Source organism: Cygnus atratus, chromosome 1, assembly GCF_013377495.2.
Source record: "Cygnus atratus isolate AKBS03 ecotype Queensland, Australia chromosome 1, CAtr_DNAZoo_HiC_assembly, whole genome shotgun sequence".
Taxonomy (NCBI): domain Eukaryota; kingdom Metazoa; phylum Chordata; class Aves; order Anseriformes; family Anatidae; genus Cygnus; species Cygnus atratus.
Genome location: NC_066362.1, coordinates 33024955 through 33043028, shown reverse-complemented (window position 1 = coordinate 33043028; position 18074 = coordinate 33024955). Strand labels below are relative to the sequence as shown.

General features: G+C 37.3%; 1 protein-coding gene across 3 annotated transcripts in view; it reads left to right on the top strand.

Annotated features, from left to right (window-relative positions):
• Window positions 1-16782, top strand: part of SCAF11 (SR-related CTD associated factor 11) — a 45879-nt gene extending 29097 nt beyond the window's left edge. For all 3 annotated transcript variants that reach the window (XM_035543937.2, XM_035543939.2, XM_035543936.2), the window contains exons 8-15: window positions 1928-2034; window positions 2956-3045; window positions 4294-4400; window positions 7827-10334; window positions 12060-12403; window positions 14938-15156; window positions 15568-15687; window positions 16036-16782. In XM_035543937.2, the coding sequence (XP_035399830.1) occupies window positions 1928-2034; window positions 2956-3045; window positions 4294-4400; window positions 7827-10334; window positions 12060-12403; window positions 14938-15156; window positions 15568-15687; window positions 16036-16164 (3624 nt within the window). In that variant the 3' untranslated portion in view covers window positions 16165-16782. The remainder of the gene's footprint in view (window positions 1-1927; window positions 2035-2955; window positions 3046-4293; window positions 4401-7826; window positions 10335-12059; window positions 12404-14937; window positions 15157-15567; window positions 15688-16035) is intronic.
• Window positions 16783-18074: the final 1292 nt, after the last annotated feature.

Genomic DNA, 18074 nt, shown 5'->3' with positions numbered 1-18074 from the left:
AATGTTTGCATTCCCAGGCTTCTTGTTTTGTTCATAAATTTTAACCTATAATATAAATTCCACTTACAATAAGTAAAGAGCTATAAAGACTCTGTTCTTTGCTTTGTTTTCCCTCCTTTCAGAAGTATTTCAGGTCTATGTGACACAAGCTGGTGATCAATGATCTCCTGATCACAGGAAAATTATACCTGTATTACCTGTATATAGTTATACCTGTAAATATATTTGCATGAAATAGTTGTAAGTAATTGATTTCATTTTTAAGTGTAAATGTTGCTGTCCATTATTTTGTCTTACCTAAGTTTGAAAAGAAGGAAAGTCTGTGTTCAAGTCGTTATTTTGCCTGCTGCCTTGTTTCATGTAATGTTATGGGCACATACTTTGTCAGCTGACTTTCAGTAGCTGGTGGCCTGAGTGGTCATGTTTATTTGGTGCTTATACACCATCGTTCTTAGGGCTACCTTTAACTCCAGCCTTCCTCTTCTAGGTCAGGTATTTAGAAATTTTGGTTCTGTCACCATGTAAAGCTAAAGTAAAGCTTTTGTTGATTTCAAGAGGTTTTGAACTGGAAAGATAGGGCTGAGTGGTAGATCGAGCACTAATTTAGCTTCAAGATTGATGAAAACTTTCATATCTTGTTTCAGTGATTTATTATAGAGGTGAATAGCATCAATATCTCAAACAGTACCTGTTACAGAAAACATACATGAACAGAAGTAGAGATAAATCCCACAAACCTTTGGGAGGAGGTACAGAGCTCAATTATACACTGTATGTTCAAAAGTTGAAAGAAAGCACTGATTTACTGACAGCCACTTCATAAAGGTATTTACAGGACACTTGGATATCCTTTTTTGATGGAGGGAGAAATGCTAGTGTTAAAATTCAGAATATCTTTAAAATAAAGCATTTCTGAAAACAGCATGTTAGGAGGAACTTAACTATTACTTACAGTGATGAAATAGGGCATGCTCCGAAGTTTGACAGAGCATGTAGAAAATGACTACACGCTTGAGTGCACGTTTACATATGTCTTATTACAAAGCTTATTTTTCTTCAGAGTAGATATTTGCTGAAAGACCCTGTAAGTTTCCATCTTAAAATACAACTGGTAGGGAGTGAACAGGAACGTTTCAGACAAATTCAGGTTGACATTAGCCCTTTAGGTGATATGATACAAGTGGCAAAAACAGGTCACTGTAGATAAGTGTGTCAGTTTGGTAGTCTGGAAGCAGCGTCTGGAGGATTATTGTTCAGATTTTTTTCTATTGCAGCAAGCCCAGAGCACAGCAATAGCAACAGAGTCATGCTGTTTTCTGAATACAATGAAAAGGCAATGCACTAGCATACAATGTTTTTGTTAGGCATTGTTAGCAACTGAAATAGAAAGTGGTATTTGATGAAATATGAAGCTGATTCTGAGTATTGTCTCATTGTGTGAGGGTGCAGTAAACAGCCACACCAGTCAACTTTGAATTTTCTAATTCTACCTGAAGGCAAAGAAGAATCCCAGCTCTTATATCAGGTTTTCTTGTTAGTTTGAAACCAAACATGCAATGAACTGCTCTGAAGGGGTCTGTCTGAGGGTGCTGGCATTGTACTTACTGTGGTTCATTAGGTAGCAGAAAGGGGAATTGTGAAATAGTAAAGATTGGGCTTCTTTATGTGTAATTTCTTTATGAAGCATTAAAGATTGTGCTGTGGAAAGACGATTTAAAAAATGAACTTTATCTGCAAAGAGCAAGTGTTGAAAATTTAGAGACTGAATAGAGCAAACTTGTTTGATGTAATGGCAAATGTCAGTATAAAACTATGGGGCTACTATGGTGCCAACTTCATGTGAGCTAAAGCCTAGCTGACATTTAATTTCAATGCATCTTTATGCGCTAAATGCTAATTATTTCATTTTGGATGTTTTTAATTGTAGCCCAGAAGAAAGACCTGCTGGAATGAGTGCTTCAGGACTAATTTCTGTAGTACACTTGCGGCCGGTGGTAGCAATGAAGAATCCTTTCTTAGCTGTAGAAATGACTGGTTAGTGTATAAGAGCGTGCAATATGAAGTGATGAGTTACTATATTGTAGATACTATAGTTCCTTCTGCTTCTATCTGTATATAACTGCCTTGAAATATTTTGAAGTTCAACAGCTTTTATATCATGGCAAAAGATAAACACAAACACTTCAAAATTGGTACAGTTAAATCAACATCCCAATATCTGTTGTGTGTTCAGCATAAAATACTTAAACGTGTGCTTTTAATCTCATTGATTTAATAGGAATTTAGCTGATATTTAAAGTCCTGGCAAAATTGAAGCCTTGAATAGGAAAGTGCTAGTCCTGGTATTACAACAGCGGTTAGTAAAATTGTTAACAGTAAACCTCCTGTTCTGTAGCAAAAACAACTGTTTCTGTTGTTGCTCCATGACTCCAAAAGGAACACTTTAAATGTACATGAAGTAATTTTGCTTTGTGAACCTAATACTTAAGATGGAGCATGACAAATATTTATGATTGAGAAGGCAGAAGAAAAAGAACAGATGAAGAATGGTCTAGAATAACATTATTTGGATAATACAGACTCAAAGAAAAAATTACTGTCTGTGTTTTCAACAGTCTATAAATGAAAAATCCTTTTTGCCATGCACACGACAGTATTAATTTGTCAGGGATACAAAGTTTTTCCATCTTTCAATCCCATCCCCCCCCCCCCCCCCCCCCCCCCGAAGACACATGACACATTTCATCTCCTGTTTTGTGTTCACTCTGCCTAAAAGTTTATTTAGGACTTCTCTTATGTTTACAAGTATATGGTTTAGAAGGAAAAGTATACTTTCATCGTAACTGTTGAAAGTTGTAATACAGTTAGATTTAAAAATTAGTAACTGATAGAAGCAGATATTGAAATACAAAATCAGACAAGGTTATTTTAAATGTCACGAAATTTGTATTTTAGTACAGAATTCACGGAAGTCAATGCAGCGATCAGCCAGAAGAGACAAGAACTGGAATTGTCCTGTTCATCTGTGCTTGCTAGAGTTGAAAGGTACAAGTTCTGTATTCATAGTGCAATGGATCTTAATATATTACTTCAAGCTTGGAATTTGATTAAATTCAAATTGCTTTTCAGGTAGAATATCATTTGATCATAAAACTAAACTGTGTTTGTGTGTAAGTTGCTAATCCTTTTGTATTTGCTGCATGCTATTTTTATGTAAATAGTTTCTGTATACTGTAGTTCTTTTTTGATACTTAGGATGAGCATAGTAACTCCATTTACTTATGCATCTTTGTCACTTTTTCACAAAAATGAGAGCTTAAATGTCTTTTCTGTTACTTAGAAGGTACTGTAAATGTGTTCTTTAAATTATTTCTGTCATTAGAAATCAGACTACATTTGCATTAGTTGAAGATTGATTCTGATTCCTCTTTGCCCCCAAACTTCCTTCATGGATTGGTTTTGACACTTTTCTGTAAGAAGAATTTTATCAAATGAAGCAGAACGTAATTTTTTTTTTTTGTCAGAGAGTGAATGAGTGTTAAAATGTATTCTAAGGGTGTTTTCTTGAATATAAAACAAAAGCATAAAAATAACAGATGAAAAAAAAAGGTTCAGTCAGTGATATTAATTTCATTACATACCTCTAACTGTCTTTGGCATAAAACAGGCTAAAGAAAATAGAGTAAGTAAAGGGGATTTTTAATTAAAATTAAAAGCCACATGTAGTATTTAAATAATGAGTTTGTTTGGTTTTTACATACGTTTTTCCTTATGGGAAGTTCCATTCCAACTTAGTGGTAATTTTAAAATTCTTTTTTCCCCCAGGTTTGCTCTTCTGGTGTGGGAGTCTGAATAAACACATATTTAGTGTGCTCAAAAAGAAAGAAAAGAGAAAAAAGTGACTAAATTGATGTGATGTGTAGACTGTTTTTCATTTTTTTCTGCAGAAAAGGCAGTTGTTCCATTGAAGTGCTAGATCAGTGTTCAGGATTTTATTTCCAGTAGTATAGCCTACTGATTTGGTGTAGGTTGCTTGTGTTACAGTTCTGTTTGACTTTGAAGAAAGCCAAATGTATGTTCCTTTGACATAGCATACTTTCTTCAAACTGTTTGAGTAGATTAGGCCTTAATGTAAGCTTGAAAGAAGGAAAGTTTTGTTCTCTATTGTCTTTGCCTTTCTCTTCAACTGTAATGAAGCAGGAAGTGTCATGCTTGTGTAATGGTTTTGTGCATTGTTTCTAAAACTTCCGACAAACAACTAAAACAACTAATGTTAATGATTTTATTTTCCAGAATTCCTTTAATGTCTTACGGAGCTGAAGCTGAGACCTTTCTTATTACTTCTACTACAGTGGCAGGGACAATTCTTCCAGCAAATATCAGGCCTTTGGAAAACTTTGGTAAACTTTTTTTTTGTAAGTTTTATTTATAGCTAATGTGGAGTAGTGTTACAACATGATTCTCAGAAGTCAAAGCATACAGCTATAGTTAAAAGGGGAAAAAAAATGTTTTGATGCAGTTTGGTATTTCAAAACCAGCTGACCTATTTCTGAAATTGGAATATAGAACATAAACCAACCACTCCAAAAACAAGTATTTTATGTAACTTAGTTCTATTCCTAAATTCAAATTTTTCTTTCATGTTGCAACTCTTCCTATTAAGGATAAATTACATTTTGATACTTCAGGTTGCTTGACATATTTTAGTGGTATACTGTGCAGTGTAAGGAACAAACTATTTCCTGATGGACAAGAATAGTCAGGAAGCTGCAGTATATGCATCTGTTTCAGTATACCTGAAAGCTTTATAGGGCACAAACATGTGAAGGTGCTCAAGCTCCAGGATCTGGCAGGAATTTAGCAGAAGACAAGATACAGAAAGAATTAGCTTTAGCTAATTTAACAGTTGCTTTAGCTGCTTGTCTCTCCATACGCATCAAGGATGTAAGTTCTCTTCCCACTGGCTGCACAAATTCAAAGAAATGGAAACAAAGGAGTGCTGTTTTAAGGCCAGAGATAATGCCTTTTTTGAATTTGGAATTATACTACTTTCATTTTACTAGTAGGCAAAGAGGCGGGAGAGATTTGGGTGTCTTTAGGCCTACGTGAATTGAGGAAGTGAATTGTGGGAAAGAATTAAGTAATAGGATGATGGAAAAGATACTTTATTATTTCATATTGTGCATTCTTGTTAAAGGTACTTGTTTCACTTCCCCATTCGCCAGTGAAAAATGGATAGGTTACTTCCTCAGGCCTCTGAGTTTTGGCAGTGCAATTTACTGATGCTTAACTGTTTCTGGTTTTAGTAGTAATGAGTGTATATGCCAGCTCCTCTCTCCTGATTTTCCTTTCCCCTTTTCACTTTATACAGTCAGGCTTCTTTGTTAATATGTACTGGAAGCAGAAAAAAATCTTACTAGATGAAGAGTATTTAAGTTAACTCCAAATTAGTTTGCAACATTAGACTATTTAGAACATATAATTAATTGCCATTGATAATTTCTGTAATTGATGTGCAAATAGTGATAATGTTGTCAACTCCTAATGCAGAACATGAAAATAAATCCCTTACGTTGTCTTTTTAGAGGAGGAAGAGACTTTGAATCTGAATCTTTACAGGGAAAGAAAAGAAAAATATTTTAAATATAAATTGAAATTAATTCCTTATTTGTCTTGGTTAGAACTTAGATACTTCTAAGATAAGCATTCAATCTTGTCTTATAAAGGTGTGATTTGTAAACGTAAAATTACCACGCTGAAAAGACAAAGCAAATAAATTCTTCAGTTATTTTTATATATTTCCATATGCTTTTGCCACATCTGAACTAGAGTTCAGATGTTTAATGTAATATATTACTTATACTGTGGACGAAGTGAAAGACACACTAAAATTATGTGCACACTAAAATTTTAAGTCATCTTCAGATTTGACTTGAAGACTTCCTACCAATAAGGAGTATACAGTAATAAGAGGCAGAGTCTTCAAATTTTCTAGTGAAACTAGTGGATATTGGATGTGAAGATGTCCCGTGAGGATTTGGTCACATTCTGTGAGTGAGTGTTCCTTCCCCATTCAGTTTTTTGTATAGCAGCTTAGGAGAGGATAAAGATGCACAACAAATGCTAAGGACAAAAGTAAGGAGAAACGTAACCTGAACACTGTTAAGAGATGTACGGCAAATACTTAAAGAAGAAGGGAGCAAGCTCTCCTTTTACAGGAAATATGTGAGATGGAAAAAAAGGCAGAAAGTGAGGGAAACACAGGTAACACAGACTTTCTGCAAAGGTGAAAAACAGGAGAGAAATGACGAAAATAGATAAGAAAAAAAGTGAACAAATAACCTTGTGACTCTTAACAAATTGTGCATGGAAAATCGTAGCATGGAGTTTTTGTTTACACTCCCCTCATCTCTTAGTTACATCTAAAATAGGCATTTTTGCATCAGAGTAGCAGTTGGTACTTGCTTACAAAGTTGTCCAAAGAGGCATACAAGTATCACTGGTCATAAAGCTATGGCCTGAATCTTTGTAGATGCTCCAGTTTTTTACATGCTCTTAGCATGTAAATACCTTGTTTAGTAATTTGACCTAAAAAATCATTACTGAATCTATAAATTCTGTTATGACTTAGGCTGATATTGTACAGTTCTTTTGCATGATTAAAATATTTTAAAATAAAGATTCATTGAGCTGAAACAATTTGTCCAAGTGCAAAGCTTGTGAATCTTGTTTGTTTAAAATTTTACGAGTAGCAAGGTATGCTAAAAAGCTGCTTGTATTTTACAAGTAGACTTTGAAAGTGCCACAATAATAATTTGCCTTTTAGCTCTGTCAGGATTTCCATGTTCCATTTCTGTTCTGATTTTTTCATTCTTGCAAGTTGATTTCTTCTCCCTTGAAGAAAATTACCACAGATGTTAGTTAAGTGACATTACAAATATTTAATATCTGATTTGTTTTCATAGCTATCATAATAGGATTGAAGGCGGTTTGAGACTGCCACATGTGGATGAGTAACTGCTGGTTAACCATAGTGTAGTCACTTCCTAGTGTAATTACTGGGGAGGTTGTCATAGTAGATGCTTTAAATAATGACAGTAATCTAAAACTACTTTGGGAGTTCTCTACTACTCATTTGCTTTTAAATACAAGATACCTTTTATACAATCAATAGTGTTTTTCATTGTCTTAAGTGTTAATCTGAGCAGTAGACATCCAAAAATCCAAATTAGATAGATATGTCATGTTCAGGCAAGTTATTGTGGGGAATCTGAATTGCTGTGTAAACACACGACAAAGAAGAGATGATTATAGTACTGTGCTCTTTTCTAGCCTTTTAAAGGCTAGTGAGGGGAGGCTTGGGGAGTTAATTCTCTTAAAATGATCAAATTGTGTTTATATTTAATAGACAGTTTTATGTTTTTTGATTCTGCTAACAAAGTAGTAAGTTGTAGAAAGAGGCTTTTGTTGCTTTACTAATGGTTTAAATGCTGACTGCCTTTGAATATTGATATTGTTTTATCAATACTAGTTTAATTGTGATTGCAGATGCTGTCCATGTATCCAACTATGCCTCTGAATGTACTTTCAGATGCCTAACATGTCACTTTGTTAGTTTGATTCTGTTCTTTAAAGAGAATTGGTCTGCACTGGGGTTTGGGGGACACCTGGTTTTAGCTACTTAAGCTCTGGCGGCATTTCATACTGACTCTTACATTGCATTATATGAGGGTATCTGTTTAATGGGAGAACATAATTTTATGCTCTTAACTGTGTTTATGTAAATGGTTATTATTAAACTTTAATGTATTTTGCTTTATCTTTAGGCAAAGGATACGCTGTCGCATGTACCCAAGAAGGAGAAGAGAAAAAGCAAGCTTCAGGTTCATCTGGCTCTAGGGGAGCTAGAAGGAAGTCAGTTAATACTACTCCTAGAAGAAGGTCTGCACGGAACACCAAAAATGAGACTTTGGGTCAATCTCGGAGCTCACCTCGGTCAAGCAGTTCTGGGTGCAGCGTCCCTGATGGCAACAACCCACCTCTGAATAAATCTTCTTTAGAATCAGAGAAAGCTCTTCCAAAACGAAAGTCTAAAAGAATAGTTAAACAACAAACACCTCTGGCTAAAAAGAAACTGAGAAGTTCTGCACGTTCTGAAAAGTCATCCAGTGATTCAGTAGATGATGATGACACTGTTGAGTCTGAAGCAGTTCAAACAGTAGATAAAGACCAGCAGTCAGATAATGAAAGCGGTAGTGCAAGCCTTCCACAGAAAAATGATGCAGAAACAGAATCTGCCAATGGATTGGAAAGCTGTAATGAACATACGGAAACTGAGGAAACTACAGGAGAACATAACAAAGATGAAGACACTTCAGGCGATGCAGATACAAGTTTTTCAGTCCAAGAATCTCCAGTACTAACTTTAGGGGGAGAGAGTCAGGAATTTGAAGTAAAAGGTCTTACTGAAAAAAACGTAGATCTTAAGAATCAGGACATCTGTGAAAACACTATTGAACAAATAGAAACAGGAGCTAGTCCCAGAGATGAGGTATGTGACCATGCAACATCTGAAAAATCAGATCAGATATTGTGTAGTCCTCAAAATGAATCACTGGAGAACATAGATACTTTGACAAAAGTACAACAGTCAATAGATAGTCCAGAAAATGAATTGCTGGAGTATCCTAAACCTTTGGAACAAGATAAGCCATTAGAGAGCCCCAGAAGTAAATTGCAAGAACATACAGAAGCTGTAGAAATAGATGATTCTGGGGCAGAAGAAAAAACAGTGGAAGACTGTGCTAGTACAAATACTCAAAGCTTTAAAACTGTTCAAGACAAAGAACCGGATACATTAATAAGCAATACTTCTACAGACAGTACATCAGAACAATCCTTAAAAGAGAACACCGTGCCAGAAGGTGAAGAGAGTAGAACTTCAGAGTCACCCCAGATAAATGCTGAACATAAACATTTTGGAGAAGATAACAATGAAATGATACCAATGGATTGCGACTCATTTTGCAGTGACCAGAATGAGCCTCAGATTGAACAGTTACCACCAGCTGAAACTACAGAGCAGGGAGAAATGGACTCCGTAGGGTGTGATGCAGCAAACTGTACATCAGTTTCAGGGCTTTCTGATGAAAAAGATGAAACTATTCCTCAAGAAAAAGAGTGTCAGTCAGAAGTCAAAAAAGACAAAAAGACACGAACAAGAAGGTCTAGATTTCATTCTCCATCAACAACTTGGTCTCCTTCTAGAAGAGAGGGCAGGAAATCTCAGTCACCATCCCCTAAAAGGGAGATAACCGTAGACAGGAGCTCCCGATCACCGAAGAAGGAAACTGTTAGGGAGGGAAGGAGATCTTTATCTCAGTCTCCAAAAAGAGAGACACTCAAAGATGAGATAAAAGCGCCATCTCGATCTCCAAAGAGGGAGACTGTCAGGGAAAGCAGGAGATCATCTTCTCGGTCAAGAACTAGGGATTCATCTCCAAGGCAAAAATCTAGATCTCGAAGCAGTGATAGAGATAGTCAAAGAAGAGATCGTGATAGAGAGAGAAGAAATAGGAGATGGTCTAGGTCCCGGTCACGATCTAGGTCAAGATCACGATCTAGGACAAGAAATAAAGGTTTTTCATTCTCTAGAAATGAGAGGGATGGTCATTCACCTCGTTGGAAAGAGAGATGGGCAAATGACAGCTGGAGGAGTCCCAGAGGAAATGATCGATACAGAAGAAGTGATCAAGAGAAACAGAATGAAAATCTTAAAGAGAAGGACAATACAGAAAAAAACAGTGATGATCAATGTTCTTCAGACAAGCGGAGGAATGATTGTCCAGATTGGGTAATGGAAAGGATAAATTCTGTTCCTGAGGGCAGGAACAGAGAGAGAGACAAACCACATTGGGAAGACAACAGACATGATAATTCAGGACACGGTTGGAATAAAAACTTTGGTTCAGGCTGGATTCCAAATCGAGGGAGAGGTCACCGTGGCAGAGGTGGACGTGGCAGAGGCGGTTTCATGTATGGAGACCAGAGTGAAAATCACTGGCAAAATAGAAAACCTCTCTCAGGGAACTCAAATGGTTCTGGGAATGAAACTACAAGGTTCTCAGAACATCAGCCATACAAACATAAGAATGAGCAGGATTATTCTTTCGATACACCTGCTGATAGATCTGGGTGGACATCTGCCTCCAGCTGGGCTGTGAGAAAGACTTTACCTGCTGATGTGCAGAATTATTATTCAAGAAGAGGACGGAATTCGCCAAGCCCACAGTCTGGATGGGGAATGAGACAAGAAGAGGAGACGCCTGAACAAGGTATTCATAGATTTAAAATAAAGGTTCGTCGCAGATTCAGTAGATGAGTAGAATTCTAGTCATGTTGTCCTCATAGTTGTTTAGTTCTTCAAAATAAATTGGTGTGAATTCGTGGTCACTTTGCAATATGTACATATGGTATGTATAGCATCTGCCCACCTTTTAAAAAAGGTAACTTTTTTCAATGAGATTTGCAATTGACTGTGCAGACCCACAGCATAGATTTGTACTTCTTGCTTCTAAATAAGCTTTTTCTTCTTTAAATTAAAAAAAACAAAAACAAAAAAACATGGATTTACAAATGCAAAACTGCTTTAGCATTAAAATTCCTCTGAAGTCCAAATGTCAGTCTAGTGGGGGGGGTTGTGGGGTTTTTTTTGAGTATTTTATAACTAAAAGGTAACTCCCTAATAGAAATAAACTTTCTGGTAGAAAATGAGTTGACTATAGATGAGACAGATTCTAAATAGCTAAGAAGACATCCACAGATCGTTAATGCTCTGACGTAAATGGCAGGTGTGAATTGTATTTAAAAATCATAAAATCCAGTTCTGAAAGCAGCAACACTTGACAGTGGGAAAGGGCATCTTGCTTCATCTTTCGTTTTTATATGTTTTCATTCTATATGCCAGAAGTTTTATCCTCCTTTTCAAAGGTAGCTGCATCAAAGGCTTCTCGGTTTTGAGGAAGCTTTGTCAACCTTCAATTTGTTGCAGGAAAATTTATCAAACCTTTAATTGCAAGTATTGTGCATTTTGCGACATGTTTTATAGTTTGGTGACGGTCGTTCTAACTTTTGGAACCTGAATTTCAGATGAGAGCATTACAATGTTCCCTTAAAACTGGACAAAGCAGGTTAGGTGGGGGGAAAAATAATAATAATCATACAAAGAAAAAAAAAAAACAGTGACTTGGGGTGCAGAATAAGGTTTTAAGTCCTGATCCCTTTGAATTAGGTGAGAGGGCTCTCCAGGGAGGGATTCTGAGGGCAGGGTAATACATCTGAATTATAATTTATCAATCATTGCTCAGAACTAGTTTGTTGACTTTTTGAAATGCTCACCTTTTATACCTACATCGTAAATTTTAGCTTCTGTTGAAGGCAGAATGAGATAGTAAAATCATGTTTTTAAAAGAAGTGCCATCCCATGAGGTTATTTTTACTTCCAGGCTATATCTGTTGTACCATTGCAAAGTTTTTGAACAACTCTTTCTGAATATGAGCGTTTTTGAAGTTTGTTGAGAGTGATTTGTTATTCAGTGAGAATACACAGCAGAGTATTTCTGTAGATACCAGAAATGGCTACAGTGAGTGTGTATAAACTGGGCAAAGAGGAGCAGAAAATAGTGTATGGGATAACATAAGACTAAACTCCTGCAATTGCAGGAGCTGGATAAGTAAAGGTGTCTTGCTGTTCTTTGGGAGAAATCCTGTTTCATTGTGATGGAACAATTTATTAGGTGTGTTGTGGGAACAAGTAGAGAAAATGGAAATTCAAAATGCAGGCTTCCACAGTAAGCTGACCTTTTTAAACTCAGAAACCAGTATTTGTCTGGTGATGAGTGCTGTGTGATGAGTGATGTGTGCAGTATCTTTAAAATACTCAAATAGAGAAATCTCTTTGATACTCTATGCTTCATGAAGAGTTTAGACAACTGGTTCCACTTTATGCTTAATAAAATACAGATTTTGTTTTATATACGGTCTGTTTTTTCTTTGGATAGATCCAAACCTCAAAGACCAAGGCAACCAGCAAAGTGATGGCTCTCAGTTACCGGTAAATATGATGCAGCAGCAAATGAATGTAATGCCGCAGGTGAACGCACAGCACCAACCTATGAATATGTTTCCGTACCCCGTGGGTGTCCATCCTCCCATGATGAACATGCAACGCAGTCCTTTCAACATCCACCCTCCGATGCCCATGCATCTCCACGCCGGAGTGCCTCTCGTTCAGGTAGCTGCTCCCACAAATTTGTCTCAGGGATTACCTCCGCCTCCACCTCCACCCCCACCATCTCAACAAGTCAACTACATTGCTTCACAGCAAGATGGAAAACAATTGCAGGTATGCTTTATCAGAAACCTTGGCAAGAGCAGCAATGAGGCAACACATGAGTTAAGGGTTTCTTAAATTTAATACTATATACTTGATAAACTTATACTTGCAGTTTCTTTCTCTCTTGCCTGTTTTCTCCCACCCCACATCAAATTTTAAATGGAAGTATCCATGAGGACATCATAAGTTTGGGGGGCTGTAGCTTTTAAATAATACATAACACCATAACTGACTTTGTTTGGTTTTGTGGTAATGAGATGTTCCAGCTGGTAATGGAACACTGAAAAATTTATTCACAACTGTCCCTTGCCCTGTTTCCAGAACTAAGGAGAAAAAGGTAATTTCAAGTTTTCCCCTTCAAAAGCGGGGTTTTGCTGTAGAAAATGCTTGAATCCTCTTTCAGCAGTGTGTAGGAAGTGACCTCAGCCTCTTTGTTGCAGTTCTCATCCGCTGGGATGTTGTTTGGGCAGAGTAAAATTATCATCAAGTCCTGCATGGCATCGGTTTGTTCTGCACTTCCATTCTCCAGCTGTCACTGTCTCAGCAGCTCCACCACTACCACCCCCACTGCCACATTGTCTGTTGTTTAATCTTTTGAGCCTTTTTGTCAATAATTTCCAAGTTTTCCTTGGTATGTTTTCCTTCTCCTTCTTGCCCAATTCTCCTGGTTTTGTATGCCTAACTCTTGCTTCATTTCTCCAGTTTCAAAAACTCGGCTGTGCTTGGGGCAGACCAGACCAGCTCTTTGTTTTAAGCTGTCTTGGAAGGCACAGCCTTTGTGTATGTGAGCTCCTCCTGTACCCAGCTGTTTATATTAAGAGTTTATGTATCAGGGAAAGGAAAATGAGCAACTTCCAAGAGAATGCACGACCATGCAAGATGTAATGCCGTGTCTGTGATGTACAAAGGGTTCTTAAGGGCTTGACTGAGGTTTGTGCTTTTCTTCTGTTGTAGGCCTCCTTCTCTAACCTGAAATGCTTTCCCCCGCCTTCCAAATTAAAAAAGAGGTGTTCTAGAACAAGAAGTTCTAAACCTCTGTTTTTATGCAATGTCTCTGAAAAAAAAATTGAAATGAATTGATAAATGGCTAACATAACATTCTTTTCACTCTCAACTGCTGTTGACCATTTGTACTGACATAGGAACAACAACAACAAGAAAAAAAGTACCATGGGAAATACTGAGTGGGTTTACAGGCCATATGAAATACTTTAATAGTGAAAGTAAAACAGTAAGGTACTATTTGAATTAAAATGGTTGTAGATTCCTTGTTGATTTCATTTGTGCCTGCTGTCTGTAATTAAAATATTTTCACAGTTGGAAATCCAGTACGTTTTATTTCTGAAATGTAAGAAGCCAGAGTGCAGGCTGTGAACCTCTGCAAAATTTACCATCTAGTGCAGCAATAGGTATGATTCTATAGGAATTGGTTATTGCTCCAAAATACAGGTATTTGTTAAGAAAGCCCCTGGTATATCTGTTGCTGTTATCTTCTGTGGAATGATGTCCATGAACCTGAATGTTCCTGGGAGCTCCTGCTGCTTTTTCTTTGAGCTTGCATTGAGCAAGTCCTTGGTGGTAGCACAATACAAATTAATGAATACTTCAGGGCTCCAACATGTCCTGCCTTGTTCAAAGGAAGATGAAGAGGGAGCACTGGCAAGCTTTAGTGTACTGATTATAACAGTTTGATTACCTGTGTCCTTTTCCCAGGATTTCAGTCATTATTCTTCATCTGGATATATGCAGACCTGAAAAAAGTAAAGCTGATTACTTGGGGTGGGACAGGGGAAAAGCATTTAGGGTAGCCTGCCGGAAACATTCTTGGCTTTTGCTAAAAACAGTCTCCATCTGAGTTGCTGAGAGCTACTTCATTTCTCAATTTCCGAAGTATCAACAGCGCTCATGGTACACTTTGGTGATGTTTGGAAATGTGTAGTAAAGGGCTTTTCCTTAAGAACAGACCCTGGTGCTTCAGCCAGCATTTCACATCCCTTGAGTCAGGCCGTAGGTGTTTACAAGTTTGAAATTCACATGGAAGTTCAAGCCAGTTACAAACATGAAAATAAACGTTTCAAAGCAGTGTAATTACAAGACATGAATGCAGGTGTGTGTTAAGGTAATTTTTGTATGATTGTTTAGGTGATGATTTTCATTTTTTGGTGTTAATCTGATTTACATCTGTGGGCCTCCTATTCTCTCCTGTGACAAAAAGGTTCTGCAGCCATAAGGTTCCTTCATGTGCTAACACCTTCCACGTCTGCTTGCAGGACACCGTGTTGCTGGGATCTCCGTCAGAGCCAGAATCTAGCAGCCACAGTGAAAACACAGCGGATGCCTTATTTCTCATGCTCTTTTTTTTCCCCTTTGAGTAGATCTGGTATCACATGCATATCTTCCATAATAACAAACGGCGTGGAAACGAGTTGATGAACCAAAGCATGTAGCATTTGGTGCTTTTTCAATAGCTGCTGAAACATGTAGAAAGATTTATTGTCATACTGAAGGCCAATGTATTAACTCCTGATAACTTTTTAAAACAGGGTATGCAAAATGCTGCTCATGTGAGTAATAACATGAGTGCTCCAGCCTTGCCTGCTCCAACAGCAATCCTGGGAAATGTGGGAACAGTTCAGGGACCAAGTTCTGGTAATGCAACGTCATCGAGTCACGTCAAAAGCTCTAACCCGGCTGTAAAACCAGGAGAAAACAAAGCAAGTGTGACAGTGGAAGCCAGTGCAGATAGCTCGAAGAAGGACCAGGCAAGTTCAAAGTTGTCCATATACACACACACCTTATGAGATACTAAAAATATGACTATGATAGTACCTCTTCTGTGTGTATCCCTTAATACTGTCATCTCCGTGATACTTTTCTGACAGCTCCAGGCTATAACAAACTTTGTTTGATTCTTGGCAATTGATTCTTTTTAATGTAGTAGTCTTTAAAGCAGTAGCAGTACTGTTATAAAAAATCACTGTAATTGCTGTGGAACAGCATTACGTTCTTAATAAAACATAGGCAGCTCTCACAAGTGCTGGAATTTGAGTAAGAGGAGTGTGGTTTTCTAGTCTTCTATAGCAAATTTTGTGTGTTAAGTTTTAATTTGTGATAGATGTTAAGACACATACACAGACTCTAAAAATAATACTCCAGTTTTGTTTTTTCATCAGAAATTGTTAATCCAAGAAAAAGCAGCACAAGAAGTGAAACTAGCTATTAAGCCTTTCTACCAAAATAAAGACATCACTAAGGAAGAATATAAAGAAATTGTGCGGAAAGCTGTAGATAAAGTAAGTTGATCTGTTAACAAAATCTGAAATGGGTATGTTTCAATTGAAGCAGGCTTGGGGTGGGTTTTCTGACCATGTGGGAACTACTGGTAGTCGCTGGGCGGGGGAACAGGAAAAGCAAAAATGCCTTTGTCTGTCTTCATCCACAAGAGCTTTTCCAGCTCGTGGGAATGGAAGTAATTTATTGTTGGAAAGAGTTGAATGGGAATTGGGAAGTATTTGGGAAATCTTGATGATTTCCAAAGTTACTCTGAGAGGTAGAAACCTCGGGTACTGGGAAAATAAATATGAAGCAATGACAAGTCGACAGATGAATTTCAAACATACTTTTCTTTAAAACTGTTGTAGGTTTGTCATAGCAAGAGCGGAGAAGTTAATTCTGCAAAAGTGGCCAATCTAGTGAAAGCGTATGTAGACAAATACAAACATTCTCGGAAGAAAAATCCAGAAGAGGCAGTCTCCTGTGACAGGAAATAGAACACGTTTTCAGTTTTTAATTTTATTCTATCTGCAAAGTGCAATTTCAACATGAACCGTAAACTGAAATTTGTACATGACAGTGATTTAAATCTGCTTTTGATAAAATTATTTTTCAATGTAGTATATAATGTTTTGTTTAAAGAAATATAGATCTACAGGGCAACTTCTTTATTCCTTTTTAAAAACAGATGTCTAAAAAAGTAAAAGGTGTAAAGAAGAAGAATCATTAGGAATGTACGATTGTGTGGATACTTAGGTGTACAGCATTTTGACTTGAATAACAGTGCATTAAATTAGAAACTTTTGTCTAAGTACATTGGTTTTGGAACAGGTATGTACAGTACATGTAATCAGTCAGATTAATTTTTTTCTTTTGATTTCTCCCTAATTATAGCAAAGATAAAATAATGTATTGCCTTGACAAATACTTCTAGCGTTAACTGGACAGGCTGAATGCAGGGGTCACAATGTGTATATAAAAAGGCACATGGAGTTCTCTGAACAGAAGAACTGTTTAGATTTTTAAAAGAAAAATCATAAACAGTTAAATTCAGTGCCCAAAATCATGGGCACTGTGCCATCTGTTGTAACACCAAATAAAAGTTATGCTGCTTGTTTTTGTTTGTGACGTTTTTCAATTTGTTTCAAGGTAGTGGGATGAACTTGATCGATTTTTATGTGCTGAAAGCCCTCAATCACTACACACTGACAACCCCAGTTCCTGTCTAATCCTGCCCGTAGCTAGTGAAACAGCGTAGAGAATTGCTCTGTGTTGGATGTTCAGACACACAAACTAGTTTCTTGTACTTCACGTAGGATCAAGAAAGCTGGAATTTGTCTCCAGGTTCCCAGTTGATCAGAGGCTGACAGTTGTGCCAGGCTTGGCTGCGTAATATTTGCCTTTGTTAGCTAGGGACCGTAGCGTGGATTGCCAAACTGCTATCACTGAAAATGCACGATCTGAAGTCAAGTGCAGCAGCTTTTATATTTCCCCAACCACTTTTCTACAGAGAGGTTTGTAGAGGTACCACAAGCATTTTAAAAGCAGATCTGGGGTTATCAGAAGTGCTAGAGGAATGCTTACACCTCATGTAGAACATGTTCTACTGAGATCGCAGCAGGGAGGTTGCTGAAATACTGAGACAAATATGAGCCTCTTTTGAGAAAAATAGCTTGGGATCCTTCCAGCCCTGAGTAGGGAAGAAACCTTTCTCTGAGATTTACTCTGGAATAGGAAGAAGTTCCCTTTCTCTCAGGATACAGTGAAAACTTCAGCGCTCCCCCTTCAATCCTGTTGCGTGGTAACAACCTTTGGTGTTGGCTCAGCCTGGCATCTGCTCCAGCCAAAGGTCTCCTGGCCCAAAAGCATCCTGACACAAAGTATTGATAGAGTTTTTTGATAATTTTTCTCCTAGTAGCCCGTAGTTCCCCAAGTTAACTTTTCTAGACAGAAAACTCAGTCTTACCTGCTAAGCAGCTTCTGCAGAAGCCTGAGGATGAGCTAAGGGATAAACACCCATGTACACACTCGTGGTTATATAGAGAGGTATCTGTAAAAATGTGATGTTTGTCACAGCAGTTGATCACTTGGTTTTAACTGTAACTTTCTGCAGACTTAACGAAGCATTTGACTGTCTATATTTATTTTTGTGTGCCTAAATGAAAATGCTATGTAAATTAGAGACTGCTATAATACATTTTCTACAGTCAAGACAGGCTTTAGATTTTTCAAAATATTCAGTTTTACACTGTGGTAGCAATTTGTATGATCTCTTGAACTATTTTAAGCTAAAATTGGTTAGCACTTTTTGAAAAATGTAGCAAATTGCTATGTCTATCCTGGTTTATCACGCCGTGCGTACTTATTTTTATTACATTTTACTTCTCCGAATTTTTGGATTTTTAAT